General features: G+C 41.4%; 1 protein-coding gene across 5 annotated transcripts in view; it reads right to left on the reverse strand.

Annotated features, from left to right (window-relative positions):
- Positions 1-18657, reverse strand: part of si:dkey-172j4.3 (diacylglycerol kinase delta) — a 70014-nt gene that overhangs the window by 12630 nt on the left and 38727 nt on the right. For all 5 annotated transcript variants that reach the window (XM_023422698.2, XM_087178343.1, XM_087178344.1 and 2 more), the window contains 15 exons: positions 14654-14764; positions 14333-14413; positions 13869-13973; positions 12808-12940; positions 12098-12204; positions 11766-11891; positions 10309-10411; positions 9811-9970; positions 9525-9633; positions 8305-8444; positions 6305-6392; positions 5382-5473; positions 2872-2971; positions 1447-1512; positions 94-265 (listed from right to left, as the gene is read on the reverse strand). In XM_023422698.2, the coding sequence (XP_023278466.1) occupies positions 94-265; positions 1447-1512; positions 2872-2971; positions 5382-5473; positions 6305-6392; positions 8305-8444; positions 9525-9633; positions 9811-9970; positions 10309-10411; positions 11766-11891; positions 12098-12204; positions 12808-12940; positions 13869-13973; positions 14333-14413; positions 14654-14764 (1693 nt within the window). The remainder of the gene's footprint in view (positions 1-93; positions 266-1446; positions 1513-2871; positions 2972-5381; positions 5474-6304; positions 6393-8304; positions 8445-9524; positions 9634-9810; positions 9971-10308; positions 10412-11765; positions 11892-12097; positions 12205-12807; positions 12941-13868; positions 13974-14332; positions 14414-14653; positions 14765-18657) is intronic.

An 18657-nucleotide genomic window follows, 5' to 3' on the forward strand; every position in this document is an offset into this window, starting at 1 on the left:
GTGATCTTCCCACAGCACAATCATGTTAACGCAATAAGCCCGATTTGATGCTTTATATAAAATGACACCAAGGTCAAACGGCTTTCCTCTTACCTTTCTCAGCCTGTTCGATGATCTGCCTCAGGGCTTTCTTCAGGCTGTTGGCCCTGAGCATCAGCTGCTCCTTGGACCGGTATGTTTTGCCCTCTGAACCCGACTCACCGCCACTTTCACCGGGGCTGGAGCCTCCGCTCTCCTGGCTGGGCACTGAACCTGCTGGCACCACCTGGATGAAGGTAGATAAAAGGGAAAATGTCTTCTTCTTCACTGCAGAACAATATCTGTAAAATATCCTCTGCTATAATCCTGTTAAGTGACCTTTTTTGTCCCGTTAAGTGACTTCCTCGTAAGATTTCTTTCACTTATAAGAGCAGTGGGAACCCTGCAGCATCACCAAAGCAGCAATATTTAACCAGAAAATGTCTCCTCATTTATACATTTTTAATCTTCCTGCCCTGTGGAGCCCTTTACTGGTGTGATATCTTGTCTTCCTCTTATTTCTCACAACGGAAAGCAGCATTTAATATCAATTTATCAGATGTTGGATAATGAAGTTATCCATATTTTATTTATCAAATATAAAATATACATAGATGTTTGATTCAAAGCTAAAGTTCACCTCTTTCCTTTTATTGAGCAGGAGGAAAATCATGAGGATTTAAAAACTGTCTTATGTTTAAACTGAAGAGGAAAACTTTATTTCCTCTCTGAGCTAAAAGCATCGAGTTACATACATTAATGAATAAAGAGCAAAAAAATGTATTCATGCACACACATGGAGGGAAAAACCAAAGCTTTAAAAAAAATGATTGGATTAAATAGATTTTTACCCTATAAAGGTTTTTTATTCTGAATATTTTTAGAGGCTTGAAGAAATAAAACCACCTCACATTTAACAAGGAGGCGGCAAAGGTGAGAGAAATGTAAGTTTTATGGAGAAAAAAAATATGTTCGGCACCACTTCCATAAATAATATCTGTCAATTCTATAGTAAATAAAGAAACAAACAAATAGCATCATATTAAACATAGACTGCACTTTAAACAAATGTGATATATACATACAGTGTTCTATCAGTTTAACTTGCTTTGTCATTATATTGACTGCTATCCTTTGTAAGTGTTGCTATTGCTACATAGCTAACGTTAGCTTTAACAGCTGTTTACCTACCAGTTTTGCCAAGAGCTTCATTTTTGCATTTATGCTATGTATCAATAACAAAACTTACAAACAGCTCCTTTAAAAAAATGTTTGTGTTAGTCATCATTTATCACCTTTTCCAGGAGCCTGAAGTAACATTTTGTTTCTCGATGTCAATTGTTCCGGTTGTATTGTGATTTTAATCAGCATGTAAGACCGCATTGATTGCTTTGACTATTACATATTGATTATAATTGGCATTATTACCTGGGCTTCCGCTTCCTCGCTTAAGGCCTTGACGAGTGAATCAAGCTTCTCATTCAGCAACGCACACTGGGACAGGCACAGAGAGAGATTATTATTGTCTGTGCTGCTCCCTTGCTCAGCTCAGAGTCAAATGAGAGGCGTGTAAATACAGCAAACATCAACGCTGGGCAGAACATAACTTAAATTCTAAAATCTGTGCGATGACACCCGAAACCAGCGTTAAATCAATACCCGCCGTTATTCAGCACACAGAGGTCTCATATTTACAGAATCAATAGGAAAAGATCCTTCTGGGAATCAATAAAGCACTGCATTATCTGGAGAAAGACGGATAAACAGGATGGAACTTGGAAGCGCTCTGACAGGGGAGTTTGGTGGAGGCTCGAGCCGCCTCAGCCAGGCGAGAACATTTCTCTTTCCTGGAAACAACTCACAAAAGCCTTTACAAAAAAAAAAGACCTTGGTAAAGCACTCCCTCTCTCAGCATGGTTTTCTTCGCAGTTTCAAACATGTAGGACCTGCTCGTGACAGACAACTGCTCTAACAATATAGTTTAAAACCCCTTGAAATCCAGTTTTCCCCTTTTTTAAAAGTAACTTTTAATGTCAGACATTATTTTGCAATCTCTTTTCCTGCAAATAACAATACTAACCCTAGCATTAAGATGTGATCTCTGTCTGGATAAAAGCACATGTTAATGCAGGTGTAAATGCATGCAATCGGCTCATAGACCAGCAAGTTAAAGGTCACCTAACTCCACTTCTTGCTAGCTTAAAGCTACTAGCAGTAACAGTAGCTTGCAAGTCTTAACATTGCTTTCTTTGACCTGAGACGCACCGTGTTTGCTGACAAATCCGTGAGACCTACCTCACTTATTTGTATATTGAGATGACGATGTAGGGGGAATCAAGATAATGTTAACACAAATTAATACCAAGTGAACTAGAGATGCAAAGGCCTGTGGATCCAGATACAGATCACATATTAATACCAGAGTTAAATGGGGTTCTAAAGGGTATGAACTGAACCAAAATGAGCAAGGAATCAAAGGGTTAAGAGTTTTCTGAAATGGAGAGGCAGAATTTTAGCCAGAGGAGTGACTTTAACCCAATTTTTCCACTCTATCCTCTTTGACACTCATGTTCAGCATTCGAGCTTCAATGTCTCTTTCACATTCTTATGAAGAGTCGCATTATTGAATAGACACAAAACACAGACTGCCGAAGGCACAAAGGAGTGAGAGAGGGAATGGTGACACTGAACCTTCAACACAACTATTTCTGTCTCATTCTCTCTATCATGTACGTACACACACACACACACACACACACACACACACACACACACACACACCTACACTTACCCACTAGTTACTGTTATACAAGCGCTTATATAATACACACAATTACACACAGAACCATTTACCTTCTTTGCCATCGCATCTGCCTCCTCCTTGTTCTCCGTGGCTCTCTCGTACGCCTTCCCCACCTCCGCCACAAAATCGTTCACCGTCCCACACAGGAACCTGACGGAGCGGTGGAGAGCGCACACAGAGGGACAAAGGAGAGGAGGGAATGAGAGGAGGTGAGGGCGAACGATAACGTGATTAACGTTGAAAATGAAACATTATCAAGTTAAAGCGTTTCAGATTTGGTGATTCACTGCGCAGCCGCTGTGTTTGGAGATTAAACACACACACAAACACACACACTCCTGTTTCATTGCCGCCTACCTACCTGTCAGCTACGTCGCCTCCACACAGTCACTATTTACTCACAGCTGTTACATTACTGCTGTATGACTCAGCAGGGCGGCTTCTCTAAACTCACACAGTCCTTGAGCATTTAGCAATTATTGGATCCTGTAAAATGAATACTACTTTAAAAAAACAAGTCTTATTTATTAAAGTCTTATGAAAGCGGCTCAGCAGGCGCACTCTGGCAGATTTCATTTCTAAATTAGATAACTGGTGGCTTCTGGGAAGAGTAGATAGTCTTCCCAGAAGCCTCCTTACATCCTGTCTGCCACCTTTCTGTGTGTTATGCTTTATGTTTTCTTATTATTTGATAAAAAAAACTAACATAAAGCAGGACAAAGTGTTAATTTCTAGCCTCCAGTTTATCCATCCTTTATTGACTTAACTTAGCGTGACCCTATTATATCAGTAACAGGTAACTGTTAATGGTTAAAAGGAACCGTTAGAGCCTGACAGCAGTCTTACATTACTTAATGTGCGTTCAGTGTCGATGCTGGAAAAGTGACAACACATTCATTACAGTGAATGACATTATCAGTTATGGCCCATTACATGACATAAACTCCCTAAATGGCCTGAGTCTTGATGCTACTTTTCCATAAAAGTATAAATCATAATAATTATCTGCACCTGTCACCTCTTTGTATCTTGAAGAGGCAGCATATTAGGAATAAATTCAAATCACTTAATGGAAAAATATATAGAGACTAGTATTACCGGCTCAGTTTCATGCCTCCACATGCAAGTCTGTTCGGACTCATGTAATGAACATTTGAAGGAATTTAATAAAAAGTATCAAGTGATTTGCTGAATTAAATTGAGATGATTTAATGTATTTACTAGTTATGATAAATTAAATGAATTAAAATAAGTTAAATTACTTTAATGAAATAAATAACATTTAGGTAAATGATTACATTTGATTATATTAAATTTAATCTATTGAAGATTAATTAAATTGCTTGCTAATTTTAAATTACATTGCTTGAAATCATTCAAATTAAATTAAAATTGCTCTATTAAAGTACACTGAATGACATTGAGCTCAATTAATTAAAGAAAGAAAATTGAGATAAAATAATTACATTAATTAGATTTAATTATGTAATTTATTGTGTATATAACATTTAATCAATTCAATTTACCTAAGCTAAATTAATAGAATTTTACTATTTTAAGAGAAATTTACATCCATGTCTGTCCAGATTCATTTAATATATGTAGCAAAGGAATTTAATAAAATGTATTTCATCATAATGAACCTATGAATTCTTGAGGTATGGCCAAGTAACCTTGACCTTTGAACACCAGATGTAATCAGTTCATCCCCGAGTCCAAGAGAACATTTATGCTAAATGTAATGAAATGGCTTCCATGCATTCCTAATTGCATCTCTCAAGAAAGGTAAGGACATGACCTTGACCTTTGACTACCAAAATCTAAATCAGTTCATCTTTGAGTCCAAGTGAAAATTTGTTCCAAATTTGAAGAACTTCCCTCAAGTTACCGAGATATCGTTTCGACGAGTGAATATTCTGATGCTTGTAAAATCGCACAAATGAAATTTTAATCTTGTTTCTTTCTGAAATGATTTCTCTTCTATCCGTTTCTCGGCTGGTGGAAACCTGTTCAAATTAAACTGTTGTGGCAACAAAAAATACTCTGACAAAACTGCTGTGTTTAGATGAAAACATGCTTTGAAGTGTGTCCTTAAGTCCCCGAGGTGTTTTAAATGTGCCGCAGGTCTCCACTTACAATCAGCAGCAGTTTAAAACACACAGCATCAGTGGAGGAAAGTGCTCTGTAATGGCCCTTAGACTTTTCCCAAAGGAAGACTACCACTGCACTAATGCACTGAGGACAACCCCTAAACACCGATTCATCCGTCTCTTTCACTTAAAGCCGGGCGGCACCTACTGTCCCATCTGTACGTGTGTGTGTGTGTGTGTGTGTGTGTGTGTGTGTGTGTGTGTGTCCTTTGAGATGAGACCGAAGCAAAAAAAAAAAAATCAATAGCCATTGACTCGCCCCTCTTTGTCTGCCTCTTTCTCTAATCATCTTTCTTCTCCTCTCTTTTTCCTTCCCAACCTTCATCCTCCTATCTTTATTTTCATCTGCTTCTCCTTCTCTCCATCCTCCACCTGCTTCCTCCTTTTTTTAAGTCATTCATAGCACGTACTTGGCAGAGGAAATGACATCACTGTGTTTGTCCGAGTCCAGGATCTTGGCGAGGTGGGAGGCCACGGAGTCTGCATACTGAGTGATGTGGACCTGAGGGAGAGGAAGAGAAACACTTCACAATTATAAAAGAAACAGGTGGTGTAATTTCTCCTTTGCTGAAGTAGTTGCTTAAGGGTGTTGCACAGAATATCTTCAAAGGTTTCCATAGTTAAGGAAAAAAGCGAAGGCGTTTGCAGCAGTGAAAGATTTTACAGCGGTAAAATCATGCGGCATCATTAATGGCGTCTCCAGGTCGTGGAGCATCATCATCATCTTCTTCTTCCTGGGAAACTTTAACTCAGACTTTAAGGAAAATCTTAACTTATGATGTTTTGTGCAATAATGTTCACCATCATCATCATCCTAAGTTTAGCATGTTAGCATTCTGATATTAGCTAATCAGCTATGAACTCAAACAGCTGAGGTGCTGGATAAGGAAGTCAGAGGATCAACTTTGAAAGGAACATATTTCAGACTGGGCCAGCTGACTAACCGACACTGTTGGCCACACATCGCTATAACACAATACATATATAAACATCCTACAAGCCTTTAAATAACAACACGCTCACAATGGGGAAATGGAACATATTATTCAACCTTAAAGTATACACCAGACTGAGCAGATGAAGAGTGAGTGACTGTGATTTTGGAATATTTATATGTTATCTCCACCACTCCCTGCGTTTGAAGTCTGATTGCTTTTGCTTTCCAGCTGCTGGGCTCAATTGATCATCAGGGGGATGTTTTCCAAAATAATTTTCTTGAAGCTTGTCAGATCTGATTTTTGTGGGGAAGTAATTTATGGATACCATCTGTCAAACCCCCCCCCCCCCCAAAAAAAAGCAGACGCCTTCCTGAAAGTTCTGCGGAGTAATTTACCTGCAGAGGAGAATCGAGGCTGTCGTCTTCCTTCACGATCGGCGTGTGTTTGTTGGTGGTGGGCACCTCGTATGTCATCACGCTCCATCTGAGAGCACACACACAAACATACACTGACATCAAGCACCAGCTTCATGATCAGATAATCAGACTGAGATAGGACACAGGAGGGAGGGAGTCGAAACACCAGCCTTCATATCCTTTTCCCCGTCTGTGGTTGTACTGCTGATAAAAACAGCAGATCAAAGTTCAAACCAAGGACAAAGACAACTTTTAACACTTTTTTCTTACCAAATCAAATTACATTCTTTTTCGTCAAATGTTTAACTTCCTCTCAGATGTATCTGCCCTGCTGAAAAGCCCTTGAGCAAGACATTGAATCCTTGAACTTAACACGCTGTGGTTTGGTTGTTTCTGACTCAGTTTACCAGCATGTCATTTATGAAAAAAAAAAGAAACCACACACACTGCAACAAAACACAGCTGGACCATGGCATTTTTCACAGGTTGATAATAAACAGAGTCACGCTGTTGTAATTTTTTTTTTTTTTTTCCCCAAAATGCACCTGAGCCTTTCAGAAATACATCGTCCCACCCAAGGGGAAGCCTTGGCCCTGGTACAACTACTTGTCCGTGTTTTGACGTGTTCAACCTTGAGAAATTACACATCGTTTGAAAGCACCAAGTCTCCCGATTCATTTCAGGATCGCCGTGCAACTGCAACAGCTGCCGACACAGAACTGGTTCAGATTTATGGCTCTGGCTCCAAAGTGTTTTCCACAGTTTGGGTACTTTATTTTTGCACAAAAATGAGCATGTCCCTAAATGGGTTAATTACCTGGATGAAGCTGTAAAAGACTCTTATCAACTGCCTACGTCCATATAAAGAGGGAAGTGTTGCAAAATGAGGAAGATGATGAAACCGACAACAGCTGATGACACATTTACACAACACAGAGTACATTTCTCAAGTGTTGCACACGCAGTCAGGTATGTGCAGCACATTACTTCAGTCTCACATTCCAATACGCATTACACTTTTCCTAGACTACAGCGACGCCTCCTCTCTCTCTCTCTCTCTCTCTCTCTCTCTGTCTCCGTTCGCCCCGGCTGTTTTCGACCACAGAGTGAAGAATACGCCGCAACAGTTCAAAGCTCAAGGTGCGTTGTAGAAAACAAACCCCACATTGTGCATGAAATACAGGAAGTCTTTTGTCATGAGTGAGTCTGTATACATTTCACATGGTTATTCTACACCTGATTCTCTATGGAGCCACAATACCTAATTTACAACAATGATTATAGAAACAGTAAGTGGATGATGAAGGTAGCGACAAGAGGTTAAATTAATTAAGAAATCAGCTCTGTCCCTGACAAACAAGCGAAGAAACTTGCAACGTGTAAAACTTACTCACTATCAGGCAAGAGGTGAGTGTAATTCTCTGAAGTGCGTCATTGTTTTTCATCACATTAACGAGACAGAGAACTTGGCAGTCACTCGTTGATTTCATGTTTTGTTAATATTGGGGGAGAATCAGCCAACTGTGCAGCGATACTGTCCATGTTCATCCTGTCATTGCTAAGCTCCATGTCATTAAAAGTGCAAAGCTAATTTTTGAGTCGTTGATGCATCTTCTCCAGAGATGTAAATAAGATAAAAAGCCTGTGGTATTTTTATTTTTTTTATCTAATTATCTTTCTTGTTTTGACGATTGCTTGCTCTGTCTGCTTCCCTTAAGAAATATAACCACAAGAAGGATTAGATTTAGACACTGCATTCATTAATTCATCCATTTGGGAAGTCCTCCGCCAGCGTCTTGTGAGAAAACCCTGTGGACAGTTTTCCTGTTCGTCACGGTGCAAAAACAGATCGATGCTCTCAGTCATATACGTACTGTAGCTTTAAGCAGTTCAGTGCTCAGCTCACTGGAAACCGACTTAAAATCTGAGGAAACTAAATCCTTGAACACAAGTTGTTGCTCCCCTCTTCATGGTCTTACCGGTCCAACATTTTGGTGGTGGCTCTCTCCAGCTTCTCCAGGATCTGCAGCAGCTGAGCGTCGTCGTCACAGAGGCCGCCCCAGCCCAGAACGCGAGCCAGGTCGTTACCTGTGCCCAGAGGCAGCACGCCGAGCTGGCACTGCAGAGACAGACACGGAGCGGAATCGGTTACTTCTCAACAACAGACGCTGCTGCAACATGTGATAACCAGAGGCAGAGATCAGTAAATCATCCGCAAACAAATCAATAAATCACATATTCAGTTGTTTTTGTTCATTAAAACACACCTGTCCAATTAATCAAAACAACTACATCAGATTAGTCTGCACAAATAAACGTGTGGACCCAAACCCGAAGTTCTAATTAAACATTTAATTACTTCAGCACTGTGTTTGGATCACAGTGAAGGATACAACTTTCATTCAGCTTCCTCATACTGATATTTAGGATCACAAACAAGCTGCAGACACACTTTAAAAATCTTTTCTTAGTGGTTTTAAAATCAACACGATGACAGTCCACAAGTCATGGAGGCGTCTTCTGTTCCAATCGCCACCAAATAAGTTGCTCTATTATTTCGACGGGTAATTGGAGCTCACAGGATGACGTTTACAGGTCCTGATGTTTGGTATAAAGATTAATTATATATGAAAGTTTTGTTAGAATCCTTCATTTTTCAGCAAACAGTATTTACAATATTGTTATAATGAACAATCAAAGTGAAAACATGATAAACTGAGACCAAATATTACAAAAAACTAAAGCACAAAAACTATTCTTCTATCTACAGTCATGGAAAACAGTATGAAATGTTTGACATTAAAGAAACATCAGACTGGCTGATTCTTGACACACTGGTTAATCGGACCAGTCTGACATGACCTAAAATTATTCAGACTGATTTGATATGGCATTTATTTATCCAAATGAGATGCTAATTTAAAATTAAAAAACCTTGTTATCCAACATGGCATTCATTAATCCTGATTAATTCAATGACACTAATAGATTAGTTCAGGCTCTCCGAACCATTTCCTGTCTGGTTTGAATGAAGTCAAGATGAAGAATGATTTACTTTAAAAGTTAGGCTGTCTAACGTTAGCACAACAGGTAACTCGCTGCCTTTCTCTCTGCCATCAGCGTTTTCTCAGTCGCTTTTCACATAAGGATTACATCATCATCCCCTCATCCTCCTCCTCGTCCACCTCGTCGCTCTCACCTGTTTATGGAGGTTGAGTTTATCCAGCTCTGAGAGCACCCAGCCCACGCTCCCATCTCCTCCGCACACCAGGATACGAAACGTCACAAACTTTTGGAAAAGGCGAAGGCTGAGAGAGGAGAGGAGGAGAGGAACGAGTGGGACGGGACGGGAGGAGGATGAGGAGAGATACAGATAGAGAGAGAGAGAGAGAGAGAGAGAGAGAGGCAGATGTCATGAAAAACCAAAACACTTTCCCCAAAGCACTGCAGCTTTTCAGAATATAAAAAAAAAAAAGCTCAAGTACCCGAGCTCTGGTCCTCCGTTCATCAGGTCAAAGACTTGAGCTGGGTTGAGAAGCTGCTTGAACTTGCGGAGGAACTTGACCCCCTGGTTGTCTCCACTTTTGGAGTTGACCAAGACGAGGAGAGGGCTGGAGCATGACGCGGAGGTGGCTTTCCAAAAGCCTGAAAGAGAAGGTTTTGTTGTTGTGTTGGAAAACATTTTTAGCTTTCAAATGTTTAGAAATCAGTTTGTGATGGATCCTGAACGTTAGAGAACTGTGATTGTGTCAGGGCTGTAAATTCCTGACGACAGAAACTTTTCTGTCTTTTCTGAGGATCCAAATCATGTAGAAAGCTAAAAAGCTTTGACCACGCATGTTAAAACATCATGACTGTAAGGATTTGTGCCACAGCAGCAACGTTAGAGGGTCAGTGTCAGACAAAGGATTTACAGGTGGCAAATCTGAACTTTGAACCTTGAACACAATGTACTGTGTGCGTACGTGTGAGAGGTGTCTCACCATCTGAGTCAATGCTGTTAAGTGCAGTGGGAGGGATGATTGACACTCGACATTGACCCAAGGGACACACCTTGCCCATTTGTTCTTTACAGCTGTTGTGGACCTGAAAGAGCACGCACACACACGCGCACGCACGCAAACACACACACACACACACACACACACACACACACACACACACACACAGAGTCAGTGGTCTCCTTAGTAATTCTATATTTCAGTAGAAGCAGAAAGGTCATTATATCCCTCTGAAACCCACCAAATGTCAGTTCTATAACCTTCACAAATACCACTCTGATTCATTTGTGTGGACATCTGTGTGTGTGTGTGTGTGTGTGTGTGTGTGTGTGTGTGTGTGTGTGTGTGTGTGTGTGTATATAGAGGATTGGACTTTACATTATGTGTTCATGGGCTGTAAACACTCAGGAGCAATGCAGCCTTTGCTAAGTAGAACAGTGAGAGGGAGTAAAGCAACATCTCCTTCCTCCTCTGGTTGTGTAACAGCAGTGTGGACTGTTTTTGAGAAGAAATGAGAAAAAGAAGGACACATTTCTCTTGAAAACAGATTGTTTTCTGCGCCTCTTTGAACTGAATGCAAACGAGAGCTTCGGCAAAATGTGTATAAACGTCTTGAGTCACAGAACATCCATATAAAAACTGTCGATAATTCATTTTAAAGATGCCACAAAATCTACTAAAAACCAAATAACATTGCTGTAGCAAACAGTTGCCTATTCAAACGTCTAGCAGACGCAGAGCGACATTAGCATTCATTTGGAGTCAAGTTTCAGACAAACCTGACTGTTCACTTTTCGTGTTTTAGTTCTTTTCTGGTCCTAACTTTGTCCGTCTCGTCGCTGCTGGTCAGTCAGCGCGCAGCCGGTTTAGCTGAGGAGAGTTGTGTGCCATAAAAACAAAACAGCGAGCCGATAGATACTAAAATTATCTGTTGAGCTGAGGCAAAGTGCATGATGGGTGATAATTCTCTCGACGCCTTTCACATTGCACATGGTCATTTCCCCCACTGTCCTCCTAAGAAATACTGAGTGTGGCAGCTTTAAAACTAAAGGGACAGAAAATCAGCAAAAACATGCGCTTTAATGTGACACAGTTTTGTTTATCTGAATATTTTTTTTCCCCTCTGTTAAGTTTTAAGGATTCAAACATTGTGGTACTGCCCTAAAATGTGGGTTTTAATTACAGGGTCAGTTACCAGCTGTAAAGGCCACACTAAACATTGTTAATGGCCTCGCACCGGACCTGCTCCAGGCAGTCAGAGCATCAGGTCGGACTCTCCTCTCCTCTTTCTCTTAAATAAATACTTTCTATTGTCAGACCTGAACTGGAAATACCTCTCCCAGCTAGCAGCGATGTCCTAAATAAATAAATACTGTGCTAACACTGATTCGACAGGACAGTTTTCTGACAGGACGGAGGCTAAAATCAATCCCACTTACGATGGCTTTGCACCAGAGGCAGCGCCAGTCCTGCAGCCGGCGCACGCTGCCACAGTTCTTGTCACACACCACACATTTGGCACTGACCGGCAGGTTGCCCTCCAGCCACTGGTGGGGCATGGACACCTGGGAAAAAAGATGGAAAAAGACTGAGAACATGAGGCACAAACTGTCCTGAACCACAGCTTGTCAGGAATTATTCGATTTCAAAAAGTAATACAACACAATCTTTCTGCTTTTCCTATTCAACTAAAATCACTCACTCATCGAAGTGATATCTCATATTTAAACTGCAGCTTTCTATACTCATTTTCTTCTTTTCCGTCACTCACCCCTTCCTCATCCTCGATGATGTCATTTCCTATGGAGGCCAGTGTGGTCCATTTGCAGTTGTTGGTGGAGCGAACTGCACAGCGCTTATGAGCCTTGAATTTACAAACTGCAGAGGACAGATTTCATGTTGGACAAGCTTAAATAAATAGAGATAATATTAATAATAAAAGATGAAATGATACTTATTTTTAATGTATTTAAAACTACACGTTTCCCTCGTTATAACTAATACATTTCCTTGTATATTTCCTGTTTGTTCTAATTCTGCATGCATCAAATGTATTTTAACAACATCAAAATTTTGCTTAGAAATTTAAGTTCCCAGTAATGTGGATTCATTACTGACCCAAAAACCCTGCATGTGCATTCAGAGTTTTTTATTGCTGATGTGAGAGAGGTGAGGAAACGATTTTACTCAACTGTTTACAAGGTGTCAGTGCGTCAAGCCCTGCCACTCCCTGCAATGAGAAGCCTACTAGCAACCTGCTCCTTTACTTTCACATTCACGTGCTCTAAATGCTTTTCTACTGTGAAAGACTGTCAGTCAATCTGAGAGAAAAGGTTCTCGTCATTTATGTAACAAACTGGTTACATTTTGAGATTATTGCTCATAATATCTGCAGAAATTGGTCGGCTATTTGGTTGCATCTTCCAAGGAGCGTCTCTTCAAATGTGTGTATTTGTGTGTAGTGGGTGTGTGTCTATGTACCTTCACAGGACAGGCCGTGGGAGGTGACGCCTGGCAGAGCCTCTCTGCAGACGTTGCAGAAGGTCGGTCTGGCGTGCGAGCAGGCGTACCAGTTGTGCATCCCAGAGAAATGCTCCATGTTGAACTGGCTGGCCTGGGGAAGGCAGAAAACATGGAAGGAGAGGACGATGACATCGGAGCTCTCACGTTAAACTGGCTGGAGGTTAGGAGGTGGAAACAACCAAAAGGACAGGAGAAGAATCAGGAGAGCGCCACGTCAAAATAAGCTGCCCTAGGGGAAGGAGATATATTGCAGGATGGGACGGTGACTTTTTATATTTCATGCTGTGCTAAACAGCCAGAGGAAACACGGGTACAAGAATAAGATGATGACATCAGCAGCACATATTAAACTCTGTGGCCTCAGGAGGGAAACATACAAGAAGTTTAGACTATGAGATCGATGCTACACACGACCAGCCTTGGGATAAACACACCTAGAGACAGTTCCTAAAAAGATGGCAGGACAAGGCTGACATTTTTCTTCCTTTTCAGAGAGTGATCATAACTCAAGAGATACCAAAATACCAGATCTGAAAGAAGGATTAATTTGGAGAAAATGCTATCCATCACCTGAAGTACAACTGAAACCTTCAAGATCACATGAATCAGATAAAGCAATGACATAAATTAAAACCCTAAACGCACTGCTGCGAACTGCCGGGAACAATGAAAGTCTAAAAAACGAGGGAATATAAACTTAAGCTTCAATAGCAGCGAACAGTCTTCAGTTCCCTTTATAGCCTATTAAAGCAGATGCTCTGATTTTAGAAGCGACATCAATCTCCTTGCAAAGAGCTGAAATGTGAAGCAGATAAGAGAAAAGGAAGAGAATGAAGGAAGAGAGAGGTGGAAGAGGGAGGACAGTATTTTTCCTTCAAGAGAGAAGAAAAGGTGAATACTTTGTGTAAAGAATAGATCGTCAATTTGACCCATTTCTTGCACTATACTGGTGTCGGCCATGATAATAAATAACGATGTGGAAACATAAGGAGAGACTGACGGAGAGATGAGAAAGCCACCTCATAGGTTTCCCATTTTTGGACGGATTTGAGAGCGCTGATCCAGTCCTCCATTTCCTTCCTGCTCTCGGCACATAGCATTAATTTGCGGAATGGAGTGATCACCTGAGGAAAAAAAGAGGTAGAAAGAGGGATTGATAATCTGAGCCAGGAAGTGAAACACTCCCTTATGCTGGTGAGGAAACATCTGGGCTACAAAACAGCTGATCAACAGCCAAAACCTGCCCCTGACACCTCAATTACTCACATCGTATCACATTATTATGAAACATGACTAGGAGCTCAAAGGGCTTGGAGCTAAATGCTACACGCTGCCCGCCGCAGACCCACGCCGCTAGCTAGATGTGGTTTTGTATTTTAAGGTTAAAAATATTACATTTTAATTTGCCGTTGAAAATACAACATGACGTACATTTTTTGAAATGCTTTAAATCCACATTTTTGGGACCTGTTGCGTTATTTACCGTGAAGCTGTTGTTGATGTTCTTGGTGCTGGTCTCGGCCACACTGGCATCTGACAGGTCCACTTCGTCAAAAATCAGAGACTAACGAGGAAGGGGTAAAAAAAAAAAAAAAGATGCTTATCGTTTCACATTCACATTTTATTTTCCCTCTTAACTAAATGGAAAACATTGTAATTCATGTAAATCAGTAGCTTTGGTAAATACAGTAGGTGTATACTTTCGGGACAGTTTCTAATTTGTAACGTTGGTTTCACAGCTCGCTGAACTGCACTCGCGTTGCTTTCAAATGCCGCTGTAGTGCAGTTTCACACATTCCCGTACCTTGCAGTCTTTGGCATAGTAGAGGGTCCTCCCTCTGAGTTTGAAGTACCTCCTCTTCCATCTCTGGAAGGAGCTGGTCTGCTTTAACAGGATTCCCTCCTTCACACTTTTCTGTGGTGAGTCAGAAGAAAGAGAGAGAAAGAGGACAATGGGAAGAGAAAACAGACGTTATACTGCATCCAGATCCTCCGCATAACTGAAGTGACAGCTATTCTTCGTGGAGTTCACACACACACACACACACACACACAACAGAAGGAGATCAGTTTGGATAGTGCCACTAGGAGGGCTCGTTTTTGTCAGACGGAGAGAGAGCTGCTCAGGTGTTGACTGAATCTGTCAAGTGAGCAGACAATCACAGGAACATTTACTTAGAGGACTAAGCGAGTGCTTTTGTTCATTTTCAACCACTTAACAGAGATTTTCTGAAATTCCTGTTACTAATTTATCATCAGATGTGGGAAAGTCAGAGGACGTCTGTAAATATTTCCCCAGTGCTTCCACAAATAGCACACTCGTTTGGTAAATAAGGAAATAAGGAAGCAGAGTTTGGCTGACTGTCAGTATGCGCTGTGTGAAGAGGAGACTTAATGAGGTAATGTCTTGTACTGGGATGAGATGACGCAGCAGGTAGGAGGTGGAAATTTATTCACACACACGGCCAGAACACACGATTTGATTTGATACCAGGGCTTTTTGCTTTGCTGAAACTCCCAAATGATTTCACTGTGGTTGCTGTTATTTCCCTTTTATCCTCATCTGTTACTCTGCTTATCGTGCACTCGCTCTTTCGCTCTCTCCATTTATGAGTAGATGCCTTAAGAGGACAGAGAGCACCATGGGTAATCAATTTGAGACAGGGTGGGGTGGGGTGGGGGTGGGGGTCGCCATGGAGATCCTGATTTCTCAAACGAGAGGATACCCAGGCCTAGTGATGGACACAGACACAGACACAAAAACACACACGGAAACAGCCTTAAGACTCTGATCACGTTACTGATGGCTCCCTGCATACCTGCGACTTTATCACATAATGCAACAACATTCCTGCACAAGCACATTTCATTGGATCAGCCTCTTTGACAAGCCGGTGACCATCCCATCAGATAACCATTCGCCTCCATCAGCATGTGTGTGTATGTGTGTGTTGTCCGCATATTTTCATGGCAGAAACCAATGTCTACTGTATCAGGGCTTTTCACTCACGCAGTAAGATAAAAACTGAAACAGACTAACTGGAAATGTTTGCGTAGCAGCGTAGAATATATCCTCAAGAACAGGAAAGCAGCAACTAAAATAACCTTTACACACAATTTAACATATTCAATATGTTTCTGCAACACCTGAAAATGTGTCCCAAATTACTACATACTACTCATGATGACTAATCGTGAAGCTCTTTTGTATAAACCTCTCGGGCAAATGCCTGTGCAGTAACCGGCAAACATGAATCAGTTCATCCATTCATCACAGTCGTAAGATTCTTCACGTCGTCCGTAATGAACCAGGTAAACCAAGGTAAACGGCGTCCTCGAGTAAGCAAACGTGTCAAAGATGTTGAAATAGACTTTCTGCAGAACAGTATTTTACCATGAGATTACTCATTTTAAGAGGTGCAACTCTGTTTTTAATGTTTCACTGACTATTATAATGCTATCTCTAAATATAACTTTAAGTGGTCATTTCCATGGCCCCTCAGGGAAATAAAATTCCGAGCAATCATATTCACATCCAAGTAATTTAGACTGGTCCTTGATTGTTCTGTTTACGCATGGATTTAACAGTTTAACAGGCCGAATTACCTTTTATATAAACATCTAAAGCTCCCAGTCTTAAGGAGCACAAGGGTCAGAAGTTTTTTGACAATTTTGTCACCACAGAATGACAAAGAAGTGCTAGAGGGAAAGTGGGAGAGGTGAGTGAGACGTGGAAAGGATATTGGTTTTGTTATCTCCAAATCAGCAGCAGATTGAGAGAGTCTACTGTAATAAAAATAAAAGGGCAGAAGATTTTCTGGTGCTTTCCATTACACAGGTATGTTGCTTTTCTAGTGTAAACTCTCGGGCCAGACGTGGTTGACTGAGAGCAGCTGGCTCAGCAGTCACTTGGCAGGGTCTCCAGATCAGCGCACGATCGGGAAATCTGCCCCAAGGGAAGAATTCAAGACTCAGACAGGAGAGGCTCACCACCTGCATGACAACGACCAACAACCCATGACCTGCCAACAGGACCAGACTGTGTCTGTGTGTGTGTGTGTGTGTGTGTGTGTGTGTGTGTGAGCCTCTGAATGTAGAAGAGAGACGCTGAAAGTGTGTGTGTGTGTGTGTGTGTGTGTGTGAGCCTCCAAATCAAGAAGAGAGAAGCTGAAAGTGTGTGTGTGCGTGTGTGTGTGTGAGCCTCTGAATGTAGAAGAGAGAAGCTGAAAGTGTGTGTGTGTGTGGGATCGTAAAGAAAGAAAAAAATATCATGAATCTGATCAGAGTAATTTACTAGCTAGTTTGATTTAGCTCATCAATCACGCACATAACAAGCCGCACAATGTTTTGCTGGGAGTCATTTTTTGTTTGACTAAATGAAAAAAACAAAAAGAAACACATATTCCCAAAATGAAGGTATCGAACTCTTGTGTTGGTGTAAGTACAGGAAGTGGGGTATTGTTTTAGCACAGAAATGACACACAGCGCCTTTTTCTATCTAGTTGCTAACCAGTACAGTTGGTCAATACCTTTTAGCAATATAGGAGTGGAGCTAAGAGAAAGGGAAAGTCAGCAGAGAAGGAAAGAGGATGAATAAATTCATAGATATCTACACTGGAGGGAAAGTGAAGATCTTGTATAACTGGCCTTACTGGCATTTAGATGTGGGTTTCCCATACAGTCCCTGTTTTACAACCTTCTACCGATCTTAGATCTCTTTGTAATCTGTCTTCGTTACATCCGTTTATCTGTCTCACTTTCGGCTGCATTATTTCTGTGTAAAGTGCATCTCTACTCTCACCGCCTCTCTCTCTCTCTCTCTCTCTCAGTGTCACTCATCCATCTTTCTGGTTTATTTTTCACTTTCCACTCCATCTCTCGCGTTTCTGTTTCGCTTTCTCTCGCCCCTCTATCTTTGCAGTAATGGCCTTGGCTGTGTGAACAGAGGGAGTAATACAAGTCAGCGGCACCACCAATCCAGCGATAAATCTAATTCATCGCTCCATCACAATCTCATTGCTCAGCTGCATGTGTGTGCGCGTGCGTTTGCGTACATGTGCGTCCATGAGATATCCCGCCTTGTAATGGCACATACAGCTTCTTGTGCTCTCACAGTGCATGTTTCTTTCTTAGAATAAATGCGATTTTATACCCTGAGGAACAGCAAATTTCATACTGTCACACTGTTAGAGAGGGGAGAAAGAAAGAGGAAGTGGATGGGAAGGATTGATGGTGGGGGGGGGGGGGGGGGGGGATAGATAGCCTGATAGCATGGCTCATTAGTGAGAGGAGATAGGAATAGGAAACAGAGCTGCGACAGCGACGAACAACTGGAAGAGAAACAAACAACGCAACACAAAGAGGTGAGACGCGGGAATTACAACAAACAGGGACTCCGGAGAGTCGACGTATAAAAAGATAATTAAAGAACTGGCGATGCCTTGAGGAGGAAGAAGAAAGAAGAAAAACACACAAACAAGAAGGTGTAAAGGTCTCTTGACTGAACCACCTGACACGTCGGAGATAACGGCGAGGTGTAACACTCCTGCTCCACCAATCAGGCTTATCCCTGGTTGCCCCAGAAACACCAAGGGGAACTGTCAGTCAAGAAGCTAATCAGAGTGTTTTTGTTTGACAAAAGCGGCTAATGACATAGCAACCGCTGATATAGCTGAAGGACATACTGGAAGTTAGATCCAAGAGGGGGTGGTGGCTGCATTTAACCAGAGGGTTGCTGGTTCAAGTCCTGTGATCTGGAATATCTAGCTGGGTCTAATTGACTTTCCTCAGGTTTAAAATTCCTGCTGG

Source organism: Seriola lalandi, unplaced genomic scaffold (genome assembly GCF_002814215.2).
Source record: "Seriola lalandi dorsalis isolate HSWRI2012SDOR001 ecotype SW California unplaced genomic scaffold, Sedor1 jcf7180002054684, whole genome shotgun sequence".
NCBI lineage: Eukaryota > Metazoa > Chordata > Actinopteri > Carangiformes > Carangidae > Seriola > Seriola lalandi.